The sequence below is a fragment of the Sylvia atricapilla genome, chromosome 7 (genome assembly GCF_009819655.1).
Source record: "Sylvia atricapilla isolate bSylAtr1 chromosome 7, bSylAtr1.pri, whole genome shotgun sequence".
Lineage (NCBI taxonomy): Eukaryota > Metazoa > Chordata > Aves > Passeriformes > Sylviidae > Sylvia > Sylvia atricapilla.
In genome coordinates, this window is record NC_089146.1 from 18044486 (window position 1) to 18064133 (window position 19648).

Sequence of the window (19648 nt, forward strand, 5' to 3'; positions counted from 1 at the left end):
TTTCCTTTTTACAACAGTTTTAATGAATAAATCCAGCAATTCTTCAAAAATTAACACAAACCAAGATTAATTGTACAGTGCCAGACAGCTAATTTGCATACAAAACTATTAATTTCAGCATTTTGACAGTATGCTACTTTTCTGTAGTGATTCACTTCAACTTAACCAGTGTGCTCGCAGTGACTTCAGTATAGTATTGAAAATACTAAATACATAAGTTGTCTCCTGCACTTCTATTTAAACCAAAAGTTATCAAAGATTAAATATTGTAAATCAAAACACTATGCATTTGTGTTTTCACCACAATCATTTGGGGTGGCAGGTGAAGAGATAACTGCAAATATAATTATACAGCAAGTTGCTCTAGTAATCAGAATTCAACTGGGAGTTAGCTGAGAACATGAAAGAGATGTTACAGTAATATCTAAAATACTTAAGGGACTTTGTAGAAAACAGCTTTTCTTCAGAAACATCACTTGTAGTTGTCCAATGTTACTAAAATCAATTATGTTAGTTAAAAGATTTAAAGGCTAGAATGCTTGGCTTCAGACCTGAGTTTTTAAAAGCCCTTGCTGTAATTTTCAGCTTTAGTTTAGCAAAAGCAATAGTTGCAAGTGTCCCTTCCAACATTTGTACAGGTCCCATTTTACACTATGTGGCATTCCTCACATACTCTTGTAGTGCCAAAGAAGAGAACAGCTCTCAGTTCTCATTTGTAGCCATGCAGATGGAAAGAGTGCCAGTTATCACCTTGCATCCTTGTAAGGAAGAAAAACAGGGGCCTTGAAGTGCCCACAGGCTTGAGTGGAATAGGTAACCCTACTGTTCTGATGGCAGTTAAGATACAATAATCCTCCCTCAGACTGTCAGTTTAACTGTGTATACAGCCCAGTCTGTAATGCACTGCTGCTAACGTTATCTACATTAGCTTAACCAGGGTATAAAACCAATTCATTGTTTTGCAGAACTTGACTAGAGAGGTAATGGGTGATAAATCTTGAATCTGTAGCATGACGTCAATTTCCAACATCCCACCTATCTCCTTCACTCGTGGTATCTCACCTTCTGTTCTGCACAGAGACAGTAAACTAGCAAAAGCTAGGCTTATTGTTTCTGAGAGGGATTATGCATGTCTGCTACAGAGCAAAACCCACAGTATTACATGCACTTTAATTAAACTGAGAAAAGGTAAGTTCTCAATGGCTTTAACTGCATCACTCCAATAATGTTCAGGAGTGACAGGGATCAAGGTGCAACACAGATGTCTATGATCTGAACAAAGCTCGTACAGTAGGCATTAAGTTGCATTCGTTATTAAAAGGACTCTGTATCTGAAATGTAAGGTTCACTCCCCTCTCAATCTCCCCCTGTATGTTCTGATTTGTCTTTGATTAACATATTCTGTTTATCATGTTTATGTTATAGTGTAACTTCCAGTTACTACAAAAACGAGGCCAGAAGCATATTAAAATGCAAAGGTATATTCAAAAACTGTTAATTCCACTTATTCTTACTTACTCCTGAGAAGGTAGCTTATGCTACCTATATGTCGAAGTAATAGAGATGCCCTATTACAGACAAATTTTAAAAATCTGTTTATTAAAATAGTTTCCATTTACAGCTGTACCTGACATAACCAAGTCTGAGATCTTACGAAGGCTAGAATGTTGATACTGCATTTTGGTATGACCTACAGAAATACAGGTAAATGCAAGACAACATTTCTCTACTGTACACAAGCCATGCTATTCTTTAATTCACAATGATCAGGGCAAGGTAAGTTTTTCACATCCATTATATATTCACATTACAACCAAAGAAATACAACCGATGCCACATACCTGAGATACATTATACCAGTAGTAGCAGTTAAAAACGCTTTTTAGAATTTTTTATCCCTACAGAGATGTGTGATTTCTACAGCTGAAAAAACCCCCTTGATGTAGGCAGTGGATGTAGGCAACATATCTAACTTCGCAAAATTAAGCTTCAGCATGCTTAAGATAAAAGAAAGTGCCATACAGTTGCAGAGGTATAGCAGTGAGGTTGATATTTCTTACACAGTTTTTCATTAATCTGTAGAATTAATTGTATAATGGAAGAATGTTCCAGTGAGCTTTTTCCATAGTTTTTCTAATAAAATTTTGTAATAATACAAATTAATACCAGATGTGATAGCCATTGCATTGATCCCTATAAAAACCAGAATGTTGCTCCTTTACTTAAGGAGTCATAAACAGAAAGTGAAACAAATGCAGTGTGACCTTTGTTTGGGAGTTTTGGTGGCTGTTGCTTTTTTAATTTCAGAAAAGCCTAAATACACTGAACTTTCTGTTACACCACTTAAAATTACTTTCACGTATCAGAGTGGCTCAACATCTTGGTATAAATTAGGTCTTCTAAATTCTCTTTAGACTAATCTATTTCTTAAGAGCTGCTGAGGAAAAAGCTACCTACTGCGAAAAGTGGTCATGTCCTTTGGCTCACTGCTTGGCACACACCAGTCATCAGCTTCATGGTTTCCTTTATAATGTTTCCAGGCTGCTTTGTTGTATACAGGGAGTCTTTCAATTGATTCTGTTGATAAGGCCTGTAAAGAGAAAAGACTGTACTGATGATTCTTTTTATTTGAAGTTATCATAATGGAACAAGGAGGTCCATTAGCAGTTCAGATTAGAGTCGCTGATAATGTGAAATGCTCGTGTGTTGCATCATACCTTGATGTAAATAACTGCATCTGTACCGTAGCCTTCTAAGGAATAGAGTTTCAGGTCTCCTTGGAAGTACTGTGCATATAGACGTGATATGGGTAAGCCATAACCAAAACCAGCCTGATGGAGAGAAAAAGTACACTTCCATTAACTGCATTAATCAGTGTCATTTTCTGTTTTAACTTAATCGGTAAAATAAACTAAGCATGACGTTTGAGAGTAACAGGAGTTCAGGTGTTAACTCTTATGCCCCCCCAAGCTGTTACATACCCCAAAACCAGAAGAATGCATGAATGATCTGTGATTATGAGAAAACTGATTGTTAGGCAAGGCTGAGTAGGTAACACTTGTATTATGAGCTTTTTTAAGAGATGCCATTGGAGATAACTGTGCTGTGTCTGCATCAGGCCTCATAGATCTAGTAATCTTAAGTGCTCAATGTTCTTAAGTAAGATACATTTCATTGTCAGTATGTATAAAAAACGTTCAAGACACAATGTCTATGAATTTGCAGCTTATACTGAAATTCTGCCAAGGTCTGGCTGCAGTGGCAGGACAGAGCCCAGGACAGAGGGTTAGGTGTGATTTTTTGTTTAAATACTGAATTTTAGAGGGAATTCCTCAATGAGCATACACAACACTCCTCTGTAAAGATCTCATGTTTAGTGAGTTGCAGGGTCATCTACATGCAGAACTACATATATTCTTAAAAGATGCAATGTGGGAGAATAAATACAGGAAAGCTGTTCAGAAAGTCTAATTTCTGAGAGCTTAGGCCTTATTTTTTGGCACTTATTACAATCACATGAGACGAAAGTGGATTCTTCATATGCCCTGTCACATTTATGTACCTTCATCCTTGCTGGGGTTGGTACAATTGACTACACAATACAAATGAACTATTGCCTTCATCTAAAGTCATCGCTTTAATTATTCTTCCTTTCACTGAGTGGCTATGAAAGTAATTGTGAATCTTGCTCTCACTGCAGTATGTGCAGCATATCTAAGTGTTCTGCTTGAGGTGGCTGGTCTTTAGATTTAGTAGAGAAAAAGAGAATCGTGAACAAATTTAAATAATTTTTAGTATTTTATGCTGTTTTCTAGTTGTTTTTTGAAAAAATATTTTAAGTTTGAATTAAGTAAAATTAAAATATTACTCCATGTAGTATCTATAAAATCAGTATTTCATAGCTATGGCTAAATGGTTTCAATGACAATTAGACTTGTCTGTCCATGATGCCAGGATATAAAAGACTTGCATACCAAAGGTGTAGCTCGTGATGTCTCAACACGAGGACGTGGTGCTGTTGAATACATATAGTTGAACAGCCTGTCAATTTTCCTCATAGGAACACCACCACCACGGTCACTCATCTGGAACAAGAAAGAGCATTTAGCTTAATATCCCTGAATACATTTTTATAAAAGACAGCTTCTCTCAAACAATAAGCCAGAGAAAGTTCCTGTAAAGTATTATTTGAAGCTGTCTCTACTTTACAGATATTCTTTAATTCTTGTCTTCAACAATGACCAAATAGAGATGAATCCTTCCCTTTCATCCCTTATCCAAACCATTAAATAAAATACTACCATAAGAAGCATTCATAATCTCTTGGAGGAAAGGAAATTCTGCTTGAATTGTGCATTACTTTTATCTTGTTCATAACACACTTTTGTCTGAAGTCACTATCTATACCTTTTAGCAAATGCTAGGTTCTCTGTGTATTTTATCTTTATTCCTCAAGAATACTGCCATTTAAATATGATTTACTAAAACCTATTACTTGAAAGAGTAAGTCAGATGAGTCGTTTTACTACAGTTTAGTTAGACCTATGAAAAACCTGGTGCTTGCAATTGGTCTTTGAAATCAAACGTGGATCTTGTACAGAAAAAGAAGAAACTGCAAAGTACTTCAGGAGGTTTGTTTTGTGTGGAATATACAATATATATTTCCCTTTCTTCAGTTATTTTACACCTGTATAGCTCTGTCACTGTCACTTGGAAAATGTTGATGCTACAGTTGCATAAAGATGCTACTTCATTTTTAGTCATCGCTGCTTCTAAGCTAGGCGAGACACAAGGAAGTACAGGATGCTATTGCAGAGCTCTTAGTGTGACTGCAGCCTCTTCATGAGGCAGTATGTGAAATTCCATAAGGGTTTTTTTACTTACATACGTCATCACATACAATCTATTAATGGAACCAGATCACCAGCTCAGGTTACTAATATGCTGCTCATGACAGGAAAAAAAAAATCTAATCAAAATAACCTTCAAAGAATAGTAAAAAAATTACCTTCACAGTTAAATCCTCATTTCCCAGCGTGATGTTGACATGAATAGCAGGATAAATGCATCGATCAGCATTATGTTCCATGGTGGCTCTCATTGCATTCTGTAATTTTCAAGTACAACTTAAATCCTATTCACTTTGTATATCACCTTAAAATATCAATTTAGCAGTTATTTTTATCATGTATTTGAGAAACACAACAAATGTATTATTGGTTTAAAATGGGGGTTTTTATATTCCTGGTTTATTCAGTATCAGTACACATTTAGTTTATTAGAATACAGAGACTTAAAAATCTTTAATCGTTTTGAAAGAAACATGGATAGTTTAATGTACAGTGTTTGTGTTCTAGAATTCTCTATGATACACATAGTACATGCAATATGACACAAAGTCCAAGAAAAATCTAGAACTAAACTGCTTGAGGAAAGCTCTGTAGGACCTGTTACACATTTTACCAGATTTGAAGATAGCCCATAAATTGTGTATCTTATTCTCACTTGCTTTATTAACTAGTATCTTCATACATTTTAAGATTTAAGATGTCTACTCAGAAGGTATTCAGTGGCTAGGTAAACATCTTCCAAAACTGTTCATTTTCTATGCAATTACTGTTTCTCTAATAGTACAGGCTAGCTGTGTTGCTGCAGTCAAATGGCAGGAAGTTTGTGCTTGCAAAAACACACTGTCATCTAGAATCGGTTCAAAAAGTCAAAGCAATACAATCTCAGTAAACAAAGATGTATGAAAGAATTGTGTAATTAATGGTAAGTGCACAGACCTTGAAAAGTTCAAAAACCATGTGGTAGAGATGTGATGGCACATACACCACTTGCATGGGCTGTCCTGGTGACTTAGCTGGAGAAGAGAGAGTCTGAATAACTAAATAGCAAATGAGACGTCTTTTATTCATTCCCAGAGTAATTAAAAATGTAAACTTGTATTGTTAAATTTCAAGAAGGAAAATTTAAACAGAAATCTTTTGAAAAATTGTATCTTAATTGAAGGTCATAATCAAGATTTTCAAATGTTGCTTTAGAAATTAATCTTAAAACCCACTATGGGAACACTGACTAGGGCATATCATAGTTGCTTTCAAATAACCTCACAGGTATCAAGAAGATTGAATGAAATGTCTCATATAAATCTTTAACGTGTCACAAGAAATGCAGAGAGGGTGTGATGCAGTAATGTCAGGTGAAGAAACATGTAATTTTAGTAAGGGAAGGAGCCTGCTAAATTTGTTATATAGAATAGGAGTAGAATCAAAAACTTCTACCCATGTCAGTTTTCTGATTGAAGAGAGGAATGGGGAAAGCATTCTGTGAGACTTAAATCAATTTATGACAATTGATACAGAAAACACATGAACTGTGTGAAAAGCAGAATATTTCACCACCACCTCCTTAAAAAGAAGCCATCATGATGTTCAGGAGCATGCCTTGTGCACATTCACTTACCATTCAACTCTTCAAGGATAAGTTCTGGAGAGCTCATGTAATACAAATCACAAAGTCTCTTGGCATTTTCATAGCCATCTATAATGAAAAACACAGGAAGTTATATTTCCCCCTCCCACGTCTTTAGCTTCTGTTGAAAAAAAAAAAACAAAATTTGAAATTACTGTGCACTGCCAGAGAGATTTGTATTTTTTCAGAAAAACTGCACTTACAGGAAAAAGAAACAAAATTGTATTTCACGTCAAATACAACTTCTGCTCCAGGAAGGAAAGAACAAAACGATACATGCATACCAGGATGTGTATTTGCTCTTAGGATAGCCATTTATGTAAGCTTTCAGGATTCCTGTTCTTATCATCTGAATTTACCTCTAATAACTTCAACAACATTGCAGTTAGGATCGATGCTTCCAATGTGTTTTGGATGAGCTGGATTAATTTTCCCACCAAACAGTAAAGCTGCCAAAAAAAGAAAACATCATTTAATATCCAGCATAACTTAATAATTTTAGTTTGTGTCTTCAGTTTTGGTAAATAAAAAATGTATAGGCACTCTATAATTTCGGTCCTCACCATACTGAAAAGCCTACTATGAATAAATATTTTAGGAATGGTATTAAGAATGAGTTATAAATAGCAAGGCAAATAGTATACTCTTAAGTGGCACCTTAGGATATATTAAGCACTTAAACATTAAAGGAAAATACAGTTGACACGGTACAGATATCATTTCCCCTCCTTTCAACACTGGAACTTACAGTGCTGATTAAGGAGCATTCTGATTGAAATGCGACTCATGTAGAAGCGGTCTAAAAAATACTGCACGTTCTGTGAGGTCACTGGATCAATGCCAAAGCTCTCCTTGTATTCTATTACTCCTTGAGCCATTGTAGGAATTACATCGTTGTGGCGATTCCGGATTTTTATCACAGTATCTGTAAAACTAAATACATTGTTAGTACTTCACTTTCCAGAGAATTTAATACTCTGGCCAACAGAGTGTCTGTCTACAGAAATGAAGACTTACATACAAAAATACGTCTGCCTACTGCAGTAAGAAGGCAGGTCAGTTTCCAGAGTGTATTTCAGGTGACTAGTGTTGAAACAATCAGTAAATCCACTATTTTGACTGCTTAAAAAACTTTTATTTATTTATTATCTTGATTCTGCCAAGAATCAAGATAATAAATAAAGATATCTAGAGATAATTATCTTGGTATCCACCAAGAGAAAACTGCCAACTGTTTTCATGCTGAATGACCCATGCCTGTCAAGCCATGGTGAGCCAGCACTGACCAGGGCATTCTACAGAATGACATTATGCTGAAGTGCCTAATTTCCTGTTTTAATGTACCCTCCTTTTAGGGACAGGGAATGACATTGCTGCAATTCTTCTGTAAAGATTTGAGATAGGAAATTTTTTTTCAGCTCTTGTTTTCCTGCCAGTTCTTCCATACAATATTAACAAGATAAAATATGTAACAGCAAAGCCTTACCTGTGAATAGCCCCTGAATCTTCTGAGCTTTTGTCCTTAAAGTCAAGAATCTCCTGAAGACTTTGGACATACCTTTCAATGAAACAAACAGGATAAAGATCAATTCTAATACCCCTCCCCAGATCTCTCTGGTTAGCAGTTTGTGGTCTTCCAATGTTGCGTGTTCCCAAGTCATTCTACCTGTCTCCCTGTCAGTTTTGTTAGATTCCTTTGAATCTATTTATGATGTTTTCTTCCAAACTTTCCAGAGCAATAAATTCCACAGTTTGATTAGAATGCATAAAATATCATCTTTGTGTTTAAAACCCAGTAGGTGATCACTTATTTGCAGCCTCAGTGCGTTCCTGTTAGTAGAAAAATCATTCCATTTGTTCATGATTTAAGTATTTCTGCCATCCCTTTCCTTAGATACGTATTTTCCGAGCTGAAGAATTCTATTTGGTTTCTCCTCACGTAGAAATTGTTCCAACCCTCTGATTATCCCTCTTGGTCTTTTCTGTTCAGGATGGAGCTGCATGCAATTCAGGGGAATAATGGGCTAACACAGTGGTACAATTATATTCCTCCCCATTTGTTATTTAGTTTCTAACACTATTTTCCTTTTTGCCATCAACTGACATATCCAGAAAAATATTCCCAGTAGCATCAAAATTTCTTTTTCCATTGTGAGGAAGCAAGCACACAGGGAGAGGAGGTTCTTCCCTGTGTTATATTTTGCATTTGCCCAAATAGAATTAATGTCCCATTTGATCAGTGTCATGTAGTATCGTGAGGATGTAAGCATTTCTGTTTTATTAAGAGCCTTCATCTTCATTGATAGCTCTTTTCATATTCAGTCATCTAGTCAATCCCACTTGCTGGCAGATTTTGGCAGGTATCTTACCTTTAAAAGCCTTTACAGAAAGAAATCCTTGTGCCTTCAGCAGTTGCCAAGCAATCTCTTTGTTTTGCTTTCATCTTTAAAAAAGTTTATGCCTAAATTGTTTACTTGGAACCAAACTTTACTTTTGAAATAATGTCTTTTTTACTTTAATACCTTCATGTTCTGTTGTTTTATGTGTTGCCTTTGGGAATTTCCTATTGCTTTTTCTTCGTATTTTCTATACCTTTACTCTCAATCTGCATAACCTGTCTTGTAAATGGTTTCTGCTGTATTTTGCAAACACTTTGTGTATTAGTCTGCTAGTGTTGTTTTCTTCAACTAGCTTCTTCACTTTTAGGCAAGTTCCTTATTAAGCGCTGTTCTGGTAGATTTTTGATTTAAAAAAATGCCTCATACATGAGCATGTGAAATACTTAATGACTTTTTAATTCCCTTGTGGGTTCGCTAATGCTCCTAAATGTTTTTTTCCCACATCTGTAAATTTATTTTCTAATCACACTGGTATATTTAACATCTGAGTATAAGTAAGTGGTGTTCATGTAACAAGCCTATGAATGTTCTTTCAGTAGAAGAGAGTGAGTTCCTCCAGCCTGTGTATACACAGAAGGTCACCCTTCAAGGAATGGAATGTCACTGTTCTTACCAGCTCTGCACCAGCTGAACTGAAGGTGTTCTTAGGAGGTTGTCTGGAAGCAAGCTTATTTCCTTCATTATGTTTGCCAATCTCACAGGCAACTCTTGCCGCAGAAACATAAACGAAGTCTTTTCACAAGCATTTTCAGATCCTAAGACCAATATGACATCAGAATGAAGTCAATATTTACGGTAGAGAACTACACAAACTTTCTTGCATAAGAGGCCTACACCTTGATTTCAGAGCTCACTCAGCCAGGCTGGTAAGGCAGTGTTTCTTTCACGGCAGCAGCCCACTTGTATTTCAAAATTTATCACATACTGAGACCTTACTGTTGTAGTACTGAGAATCTTCAATAGAAGAGAAACTAATGCAACAGATACAGACCTATGCTGTTCAACTTTAAATATGGCTTCTATCCAGTACATTGTTCATTTTATTTGCAGCAAACATTGACACTAACCAGCACTGATCGAACAGTACGTCGTTCTGAGCATGTCAGAGAAGCAAATGAAACTAGCACGGGAAACTATTTATGAAAAGGATGCTTGAGAAAGTTTCATAGTCCCATACACCTTACATGTCAATCACTGATTTTAGTGAATTATCATAACTCATCCTCAAACACTGTCAGAAAATAAGTTCAGTAATATTTCATTTTCAATTAAATCTCTTGTAGTTTAAATTCAGTCTTACAGGAACAGAAGTCAGGTGAATGAATTCACATGAACAGTGAGAAAGAAAGGAAAGTAGGACAGCTATTCTGCTTAGCCATTAGGATACTAATATATTTAATTTTTTACATTTTCAAAAGCTACAAGTGAAAATACTGCCTCTTTTGATAACCAACCTGTCCTTTTGTAAGAACAAGTGTCATCTGTGGGGGTGGCAATTAAATGTGGTTATTAAAATCAAGACCTGCTTTTACTCCCACAAAGCTTGTCTTCCTGGGTGCAGCGTGGGGAACAGACCAAGAAAGGCCGTACTTCATTCCCAGCCAGACTTCTTTCTAGACTTAAAGACTGTCACATAAACAGCACCTGAACTTCTAACCTGCCCATCTGCTGCACTGAAGTGCATACTTCAGGTCTGCTGTTTCAAAACAGCAGGTATCTCCTAGAAATTAACTCCTGTGTTACTGCTCAGTTCACTCCTTCCATTTGGCAAGGGGAAGTTAGGAAAGAAGAGGAAAGGAGGGGATGAGGAAAGAAAAAAGGAAGCTGGGAGTCCCTTAAACATGAAAACTCTTCACCAAATTGAAATAGAGCAGTTTACTTTAAAGCATGGAGACTCAGACAAATAATAAACTACACAGATGAAAGAATGTCAGTTAATAAAAAAGAGAATAATTTACAAGAAATTCCTCCACAATGGCACTTACCAGCATTATGCACTGTCTACATATGACCTCTGCCTAGAAACCTTTCATTCTTCTCCCTAGTCAGGTTACATTCCCGGTATGACTGTTACTGGCCTTTCCCTTTTCTGGGGTAGAATTCCAAGAACAAGTCTTTAAAATCTATAATCTTTAAATGCCTCATATAGTCTCAAAAAATTACATTTCACAAAATAGTTATTGTATCTGAAGTTCTTATCTTTGCAATCTTGGGTCTAATATGGAAGGCACTATAGGGCAGGCAAGTTGAACAGGCAAATTACTTCCCCTGTGCAGCTACAGTCAATATCTAGAATGGTCAAAACTCCTACAGAAAATACTGTAGTCTTATAACTCAAGAACAGACCTAAATTTGCTCATAAAATATTCATTTTTTTTTAAGTTAGCTTTGCCAGATTTTATTATTTACTCTTTGACTGGTCTCACTCTTGCAAAAGGAGGGAAAAAATCCTTAATGAAAACACTACCACATTATAATGGCTAAAGAATGTCTTACAGACAAATACTGTGTCTGTCTTGCACTCTTTTTTATTTCTGTTATTAGTTTTTACTCTCTGTAATTAAATCCTTAAGCAAAAGAGAGGAAAAAATGCTGTAGAAGTTTTCAAGATTATTTTTACCTTATGTTCAGGTACTAAGAGCAAAAAAGTAACCTATCTTTTGACACAAGGAGATAGTGTGCATTGAAAATAAACACTGATTTTATGGCAAACATTTTATAAGTAGTGGTAAAATAATACAGCTCAAAGCAAACTCTGAATTGCAAGATTCTTTGCTTAAAAACAGTAGCAACAGAACATATGGTAGAGTTCTCGTAGGAATCTGGAGTTTTAAATGTCAGATACATTTTATTGCCACAAGCGAAATGTTGAATAGATGGATGAAGTGACAGCAGATAATTTTGAGAAAGTCGTCTTTGTAAGTCTTCCTGCTTACACGAAGTTTGGGGTTCTAGGATTAGTTCTCACTAAGGTTTTACCAGCCAAACTACAAAAAATCATGAAACTAATAACTGGTTAAATATATAACATGTAAACATGTATGCATACCAAAGTGCCTTGGACACAGAAACAGAACGTATTACAGAATGGCTCCAACCTCAGGCTTTAAAAAGGTTTCTCAGTGTGACTTACACAACCTTTCTCTATGTGGTCTTTGCTTTGACGGAGAATAGAACAATTCCTGTGATCCCTTTTGTTTCCAAGCTGACAGTCAAACCTGGAAGCATTAGGAGTGGTTTTGGTACTGAGTATGCTGTTACTGATTTACTCATATTCAAAGACTAAATTCCAAATCCTCCAGGATAGCTCTTGGTGTCTGCATCCTGTTCCTTCTCTCACACACCTTCTAAAACAGCAACATTTGGGTAGAATGTTTCTGCAGGGAACAGGCAAGTGACTGAGAAGTGATGACTGTTTCATCCCCTTGCTGCCAGCTGAGGCTGAACGCTTCATGTGTTTGGAAGATGCCTTTAAAAGGCCCCATGCTGCTGAGCAAAAGGCTTAACCAGTCTCACCTGCTTGAGTCACTACTCCAACGCCACCAGTTGTCACAGCTGTTCCCACCCTCTCCCCAACACGGCGGGTTCTGCAGGAAAACACCCAACTACTCTGGTGGTGCCAAAAACTGGACTTTTCAGCTAAATTTCAACCTTGTCACAGTTGCGGTCTCTGGGAATGAGCCAACTGGGCTCCCTTGCCCCAGAGGCCGTTTTCTGCTAGAAAGCAGAGCATTTAACAGATAAGAACAGCCGGGCAGCGCTGACAGGGTGAGGGGTCGCGGCCGTCCCGCTTCTCACAGGCACCCGTGGGAGAAGGGGCAGCGGTCAAGGGCGGCTCGGAGGGGACTCACCGAAGTCCAGAAACTGCTTCATGGAGAGCGGCGAGGGGGAGAAGCGTGAGTAGAAGTCCACCTGCTGCGGGATGTTGCCCGCGGAGGCGCTGCCCGGGGCAGCGCCGCGCAGAAGGGCGCGCAGCAGCCTCATGATGCAGCTCCGCTCCGAGCCCTCAGCTCAGCCCGGCCCGGCCGCCATTTCCCGCCGCGCCGCTCCCCCAGCCCCTGCCCAGGCCGCGGCCGCCTCCGCCGCGCCGCCGGGAGGAGGTGCCCGAGGGGGCTGGGTGTCTCCGCCCGGCCCAGCCCCGCAGCGCCGCGGGGCGGGGGAGAGCACGGCTCCGTGGGAGCGGGGCCGCCGTGTGCGGAGCTGCGCTGTCCCCAGAGCCTCGAGGGCCCGACGGGAGAAGGCGGCGCTCGCTTCGCGGAGGAGCCCGGCCACGGACAGGTACGCGGCGTTACGGGTGCCGCTGCCGGCCCGGCGAAGGGCTGCGGTGCGCCCCGCCCACGGGCGGGGAGCCTTGAGGGGGCCGGAGGGGCCGCGGGAGCCGGCTCCGGGACCGCAGGGGCCGCGGCGAGGCCGAGAGGCGCCGTGCGCTAGCGGCCCGTGACCCGCGGGCTGGAACTCAGAGAAGCGCCGGCGGGAGGGCAGAGCCTCACCTGAGGCCATCGGCCGGGCTGAAACAGCCAGTCGTGTGTATTCTCGCTATCGCACTTGTGTCAGCCCAGCTGCCGGGTGGGCTGCGGCCTCTTAGTTACCAAACAAAAGGTAATCAAACAGACAGAAAACACGGAGGAAGAATAGGGCTTCTGCCTTCACAGATGCACTCCTGATCGGTCAGCAGTGAGCGCAATATGTGTCTATATTGGTGGAAAAGCACTTGGACCGTGTGTCGCAGTCAATCACTTTACTGCCTGTTAAAATGCAACATGTGAGGTACCAAACTCTGTATTGGATGGTTTCTTGTCCTGCTCTGGTAGAAATATCTAGAATACTAACCAAAAACAAGCTGTTAAGAGTGATTATAAGCATTTTGATAAACTTACTGCAGTATAGATGTTAAAGACAATTTTGACACTAGGCTCTCATCTCCATCAGATCTACTGGTACAGATAAATTTTGATACCTGGTAGCTTGAGCTAGGTGCCTCAAAAGAGGGGCCCCCAGACAAAGATATTTCTGGGCAATTATTATTACAGTCTAAACTCTGCAGGCAACAGTGTGGATCGATAGCCATGTTAGAGTCTGGGCCCTTCTTGACCTTCATTGCTTTGCTGTTTTGTTACCAAGTGTTTGGCACGTGGTGCATCCTCACATCCTCTTAGGTCTCCTTCTGTGGTAGTTTCAGTCAGTTCTGTAGTCCATGTTACAATGTGGTTGCTCCAGCTATTCATTTTTGAGTAATACTTAAATTACAGTTCTGTCTATTCTAACTATTAGTAATGTGTAGGCTGTTAGTTCCAGGTTTCACTGTGTTCCATCTTTCACTTACGGAACATAGCCATGTAGCTCAGAATTGCTGTAACAATTCTAGCTACTTATGTCAAGCAAGCACTTAGCTAGTTTCAAGTAATATGAATTTTTCAATAATTCCTACCTTTGCTTTGGTAAGCATACCTGCTTTAATAATTCAGTATTTGATATGAGTTTAACCTCATGCCCTAGCAGAGTTTGAAGGCAGGCTTCACTCTGTTAGTTACTATATAGGGCATAATTCAGACACAGGCACAGAGGTGTGTTCCCCTGTACCTGTGTACAGAGTTACTAGGAAAGTTCCCTTGAGTTTAGTGGAATACATCAAATCCATTTACATTTCTCAACAGGCAAGAGTTGCTCCTAGAGGGCTGTAGGGGGGATGGTCTTTCCAGTATGGCAGACCTGAGGATTCATGAGCTCCAGGTGGTGTCCCTGCACCTGGAGAGGTGCTGGTCACAGCCTGCTGGGGTGTGGGAGAGTTCAAAGGGCCTCTCTTGGCACTGCTCTTTATTGGGTCAGGAGATGCTTGGCCTTAGTCAAAAATATGTCTCCATGTCAGTTGTAAACCAAGTTTGTAGCTACCAGAAGTTTTTAGGGGGAAAAGTCCAGCAACAATTGGTGCTGTTTCATTTGCGCTGCAGCTGAGGGAGGTAACAGCTGAAACCACAGAGCAGGCCTGGGAGGGAATGCAGTGCTACAGTTCCCCCGTGACTGAAGTCAGGTCATGGTGCTCCACAGAGCGACAGTGGGGTCACCTCTTGCTTCTCTGCCTGTAAACAGAATAATGCTATGTTCCAGTTGTAATTTGAGGGACATTTTTGGTTACCTAATCGTTATGGTTTTGTTAAATGTTAATAATATGCATCAGGAAGGCCTCTGCAACAGTGCCATCCATCAAGTTATTCTGCACACTACACCATACTGAAATATTGTTCAATAAGAAGCATTATCCCAATTTACCTTTTGCATTTCAGTGGGCAAGGTGCCCTCATGACCTTCCCTCATAAATACTGTCAACAGTAAATTGTACCCACAGTGCAGGAACACATATAGTGTGGAATGTGCTATAGTTGCCATATTGATTAAAATAAAGGAAAGAAGTGAGCATCTCCAGCCTGTGGGGAACTTCTTGATGTGTGAATCAAATTTGGTTCGTGCTGGCAATAGTTGCTCCTGTGAGAAGGATAAGCAGTCTTTTGATGGCTAACCTGATCTCCAGGGGAAATGTGCTGGCATCATTCCCAGTGCTGTTCCTGAAAAGAGAAAACAACAATATCAACAGTGGATTATGCTCTGCATTCATAGCTTTTTTTATTGTGGATATTTGTATTCACCCCATAAATTTATTAAATCAACTTTCAATATTGTTTGGTTTCCTTTAAACAAACCTTGTACCTGTGACTTTCTATGACATGATAGTGGGGATGGATATCCTGTGGCATCCACTAGAGCAGTTTCAATACAGCAATCACATCGATCCATTCAGAGCTTTGTTGGATTCCCCCATTTAAGGTTGTCTTACTTCTTTTTAATGTTGCATTGAAATACAGAATACAGAATTTGATTCAGTCAGCCTCCAGATGCAGTTTCCTGAGCAGTAACTGCACCAATAGTAGAGAATGAGGCAGGATTAGACTGCTGTTTTCATCAGGTTTGTAATCCAACCATGCTTTAATCTTTATGCTGAAAACTGACTGGCTTGTTCTTCTCTGGCCAGGGAGTGGTGGCTAATTGGGCAAACAGGCAGCTTGTCTGTCTCTGCAAGCCTTCTACAAATACAGCTTGTGGGCAGGTTTTGCTCATTGCTGCTTGTAGGCCGCTCCAGGAACACCGTGAGTAGCTCATGCTGCTCAAGTTTGTAATAGTTTGGGACTTGTACTTGAGAACTGCTGTGCTCAAAACCATTTTATGATGGTCTCTCAGCTGTGAGCCAGCACTAGTTTAAAGCACTACATGGAGTCTTTGTAAACTGTTGCAATTTCTTATGATGGCTCTGGATTGGCTTAATCCTCTAGATGTATACATTACTGTTTTGCTGTTTTGTGTTTCAACTTTACAGACATGCCTTAAAAACTGGCCTTCTCCCTAAAGTTATCTTTGGACAGCAGTCCCCCTGCTGCCACAAGACATGGCAAAGGCTGCCAGAGGTTAAATAAATCATTGTGCATTGTAAGCTGGAGACTATAACCAGTCACATAAACAGTGAGCACTTTTCTCAGGAAAAGTTGTGCAGGATAAGCAGTCACAGAAGTAACTGGCTAAAAGAATGGTGAATGATTTTTTAAATGCTGTGTTCAGTGAACCCCTCTATTTACCTAACAGTATTTTCCTGCTCTTGTCTAAACAATTGATCAGATCCTGATTCATGTAAACATGTTCTGTTAAAATATTGGAGAAAACATTTTAATGCTCTTTCTCCCCTAAAACCTCTTTCTCTCATTGGTGATTTTCTAGGGGCTTGCTCTGATGTGATCCACTGTGACACTGGCCAGAGCTGTAATGTACTAATTTCTGTAGATTCTTATGCAAACTAAAAAGTAGAAATGCATTATTTTTGTTATTTTGCATTTTTCCCCATTCATATTCATGCTTATTGGTGTTCTTGAAATTCTAATACATCTGGATCAATAATTTAATGGGACAGAATAGTTCAGACTTCAGAAGAACTGAAAATACAACATTTAGTTGAACTTCAATTTAATTTATTTTTTAAGTTTTAATGAAAGACTTTCTTGTTTATTAAGGTGACACTGGAAGTCGTCAGTTCTTGGGTGCTGCATGTACTAGTGCTTTCTTCCTTTTCTTTAAGGTCCTCCAAAGTAAGTGCAGCTCAGATTAAGAAAAAAAAGCTTAAATTGCCAGGTATGAATATCGTTAGAATATTTTTTCTTTTCTTTCAGTGGTTTATATACTTGGCTGCAATACCTGCACAGTCACCTGGTTTATCTAGCCATGTCTCTTTTTAGCTTCTGTGTTTAACCTGCACAAATTGTTTGTTGTTCCTAGGTTTGTTTCTACTATTAAGTTTTTGTGGGTAAGTTGAGCTTTTGCAATGCTAGACAAATCCTTATGGCTACATTGGTTTATGTGGCTTTGGTCTCTTTCGAGGTAGAAATAAAAGTACATTAAAATGTCGTAAAAAAATATGGAGATTTCTATAGGAGTTTCAAACTAAAGCAGATTTAAGAATAGATGGGTTTATTTTTATCCAGTGTGTAATTAAACTGTGGAGTTTGTGAATTTTTGCCATGTGAAGCTTTGTGATTCAAGAACAGGAGGCAGCTGGAGAAGTTTTATGATAATCGTGGATGCTCTTAGTCATGCAGCTTAGTTTTAGGTAGTCCTGTGAGGAGCTATGTCCCTTATGGGTCTCTTCCAATTTGAGATACTCTTAGGAAATATATACAGGATAAATATACTACAGGAAAAATATACTACACAGCTACTGAAGTTAGCCATTAACATTTTTAGTGAACAGGGACAGCAGAGTATTTTGTGGACACTGTGGACAACTCTCAGCAGCTGTCAGAGGTGGGATGCTGGTCTGGGTGGATGGTCAGGTCCAGGATGGCTGGTTTTGTGTTGTTCCTCCTTGCTCAGCCAGAATCAGTCAGAGTGCCTGAGCAGCCTGGCAGATGCCCTTCTCAGCTCTGTACTGGGCTAATGTTGTACCCCTCCATGTCAAGAAACCAAGCAGTATCCTGAAAACATTTATTTTAATCAACTTACCAGTTTTTCATATGTCCCTTCCTTCCCTATCCCCCCAAGATGCTGGGATTGAGGGATAAAATACATAGTTAGCATTATGTATCAGTGATGAGGGGAATTTATCTTGGTTTGCAGCAGCAAGGATATCTCTGCTTGCAAAAATCCATTCTCTGTGTTTTCTGGGATATTTGAGGCAGGTATGGCCCTGAAGAGGTGCTGCTTGCAAACAACCATTTTGCAGAACTAGAAAAGAAAGGGGTCTTTCTTACAATATGAAAAAGGCAAACTGCAGGTCCCCAACCCCTTCACAGTCACAATGTCACACCTTGACTGGGGTTTAAGGCCCATTACAGCAGCAGTCTTTTGGGATAAGTTTTTTCTGTGTTTTTTTTCACAAGGCTAGGACTCAGCAAGGTTTATGAGCCTGTAAAAGGTGTATAAGTAAGAATTATGACTCTGGGACCTGGAAATACAGACATAGAAAAATGTCTGAGGACTGGGATAAAAAAAAACCCTAAAGCAACCGGTTACACAATTGCTGTTGGGAAATACGCTGCTCCCACTCTCCTTTTGCCACACAGCCAGGCTGTCTGGGGAGGCAGCTGAGGCACGTCCAAGCACGTCCCCAGGCCTCTGCTGGCTCAGAGCACGGGCTGCAGTTGCTGGTTGTTTTGTCACAGCTTGGTCTCCTGGCTTCTGCAAACCGACTGCTGACAGACTTGCCTGCTCTGTGCTGGGAGAAGTTACTACAGTAAGTTAGCCAAGACACCATTTTCTTCATGTAGGAAAAGGCAATTCTTTATTCACATCACTTATTTTATATAGTTTTCACAACTTACAGCAATCAGGAATAATTCAAATAGAACCATCAGGAATATTTCAGATAACAGACGTAATAACACATGTGAAATTAGGTAATTAGCAATCTCTGAAATACTGTACCATCATCCCAGAGTCTGCAAACAGCTGATAAACCTCAAATTAGTGAAGAATTGGATAATCATCTCTAGAAAATGATTCTCAAGCTCACTTCAAAAATAGGTCCAGCTGTCATATCAATCAGTTCAAATTGCTAAGTCAAAGCAACTGGAATATTGTTTTGATGCAGAAAACACCTGGGTCTGTTGGCAATTTTCTCATCCAGGTAGAGCTAAGGCCTGGCCATCACCTAAGCTCTGACTGGGAGAGAATTCCCTAGACGTATTTTAAAAGAAGGCTCTTTAGAATTCTGGGGTGAAAGACTAATTGAACCATCTAATATCTGGTCTCGTCATAAATTCCCTCAGGATAGGGATGCTTTAAACACAGCAAACTGTTGGAGCGCTTCTGTAACAAGAACTGGGACTGCATTTGCTTACTGGGAGTAAAGGTCACACAGTACCATTACTTGAGAAGAGGCTTTCCACAAAGCTCAGATATTGTTTCTTGGAATTCAAAAGTACTTAAAAATCATGGGACAGCACTGGGTCAAACCACCGAGCCAGTGCAGAGACTGCCTCTAGAGGTAGCCTGGTCTAAGAGATGCATGAGCAGCTAGAGAACAAAAAAGGATCCTGGAACGACATGTGTCTTGTAGATAATTACACAAAGAGATGGTAAAGCTGGCTATAAGACAATAATATCTACTTATGAATAATGCCTATTATCATATCTGTAAATTCACACTATGTAATTAATATTGTTACAGGAGACCTCACATTTCAGATGGAGATGGGTCAAGCCACAGACTCCTGTCTAATAACATGAAAAGGTCCCGTTTT

General features: G+C 39.5%; 1 protein-coding gene and 1 long non-coding RNA gene across 5 annotated transcripts in view; one reads left to right on the forward strand and one right to left on the reverse strand.

Annotated features, from left to right (window-relative positions):
- PDK1 (pyruvate dehydrogenase kinase 1) overlaps positions 1 to 19648 on the reverse strand; it is a 22217-nt gene continuing 2569 nt past the window's right edge. Inside the window, exons 1-11 of one of the 3 annotated variants that reach the window (XM_066322819.1) lie at positions 12725 to 13079; positions 9487 to 9628; positions 7961 to 8032; positions 7223 to 7407; positions 6834 to 6923; positions 6466 to 6543; positions 5787 to 5863; positions 5009 to 5107; positions 3975 to 4085; positions 2718 to 2831; positions 1 to 2590 (exon numbers count right to left, since the gene is read on the reverse strand). In XM_066322819.1, coding sequence (XP_066178916.1) covers positions 2450 to 2590; positions 2718 to 2831; positions 3975 to 4085; positions 5009 to 5107; positions 5787 to 5863; positions 6466 to 6543; positions 6834 to 6923; positions 7223 to 7407; positions 7961 to 8032; positions 9487 to 9628; positions 12725 to 12857 — 1242 coding nt within the window. In that variant the 5' untranslated portion in view covers positions 12858 to 13079 and the 3' untranslated portion in view covers positions 1 to 2449. Of the gene's footprint in view, positions 2591 to 2717; positions 2832 to 3974; positions 4086 to 5008; positions 5108 to 5786; positions 5864 to 6465; positions 6544 to 6833; positions 6924 to 7222; positions 7408 to 7960; positions 8033 to 9486; positions 9629 to 12389; positions 12562 to 12724; positions 13080 to 19648 lie in introns of those variants that run through there. The other 2 variants (XM_066322820.1, XM_066322817.1) reach the window with 2 other exon arrangements.
- Positions 13070 to 19648, forward strand: part of LOC136363506 (uncharacterized) — a 26630-nt gene continuing 20051 nt past the window's right edge. For both annotated transcript variants that reach the window (XR_010744001.1, XR_010744000.1), the window contains exon 1: positions 13070 to 13151. This is a non-coding gene — a long non-coding RNA (uncharacterized lncRNA). The remainder of the gene's footprint in view (positions 13152 to 19648) is intronic.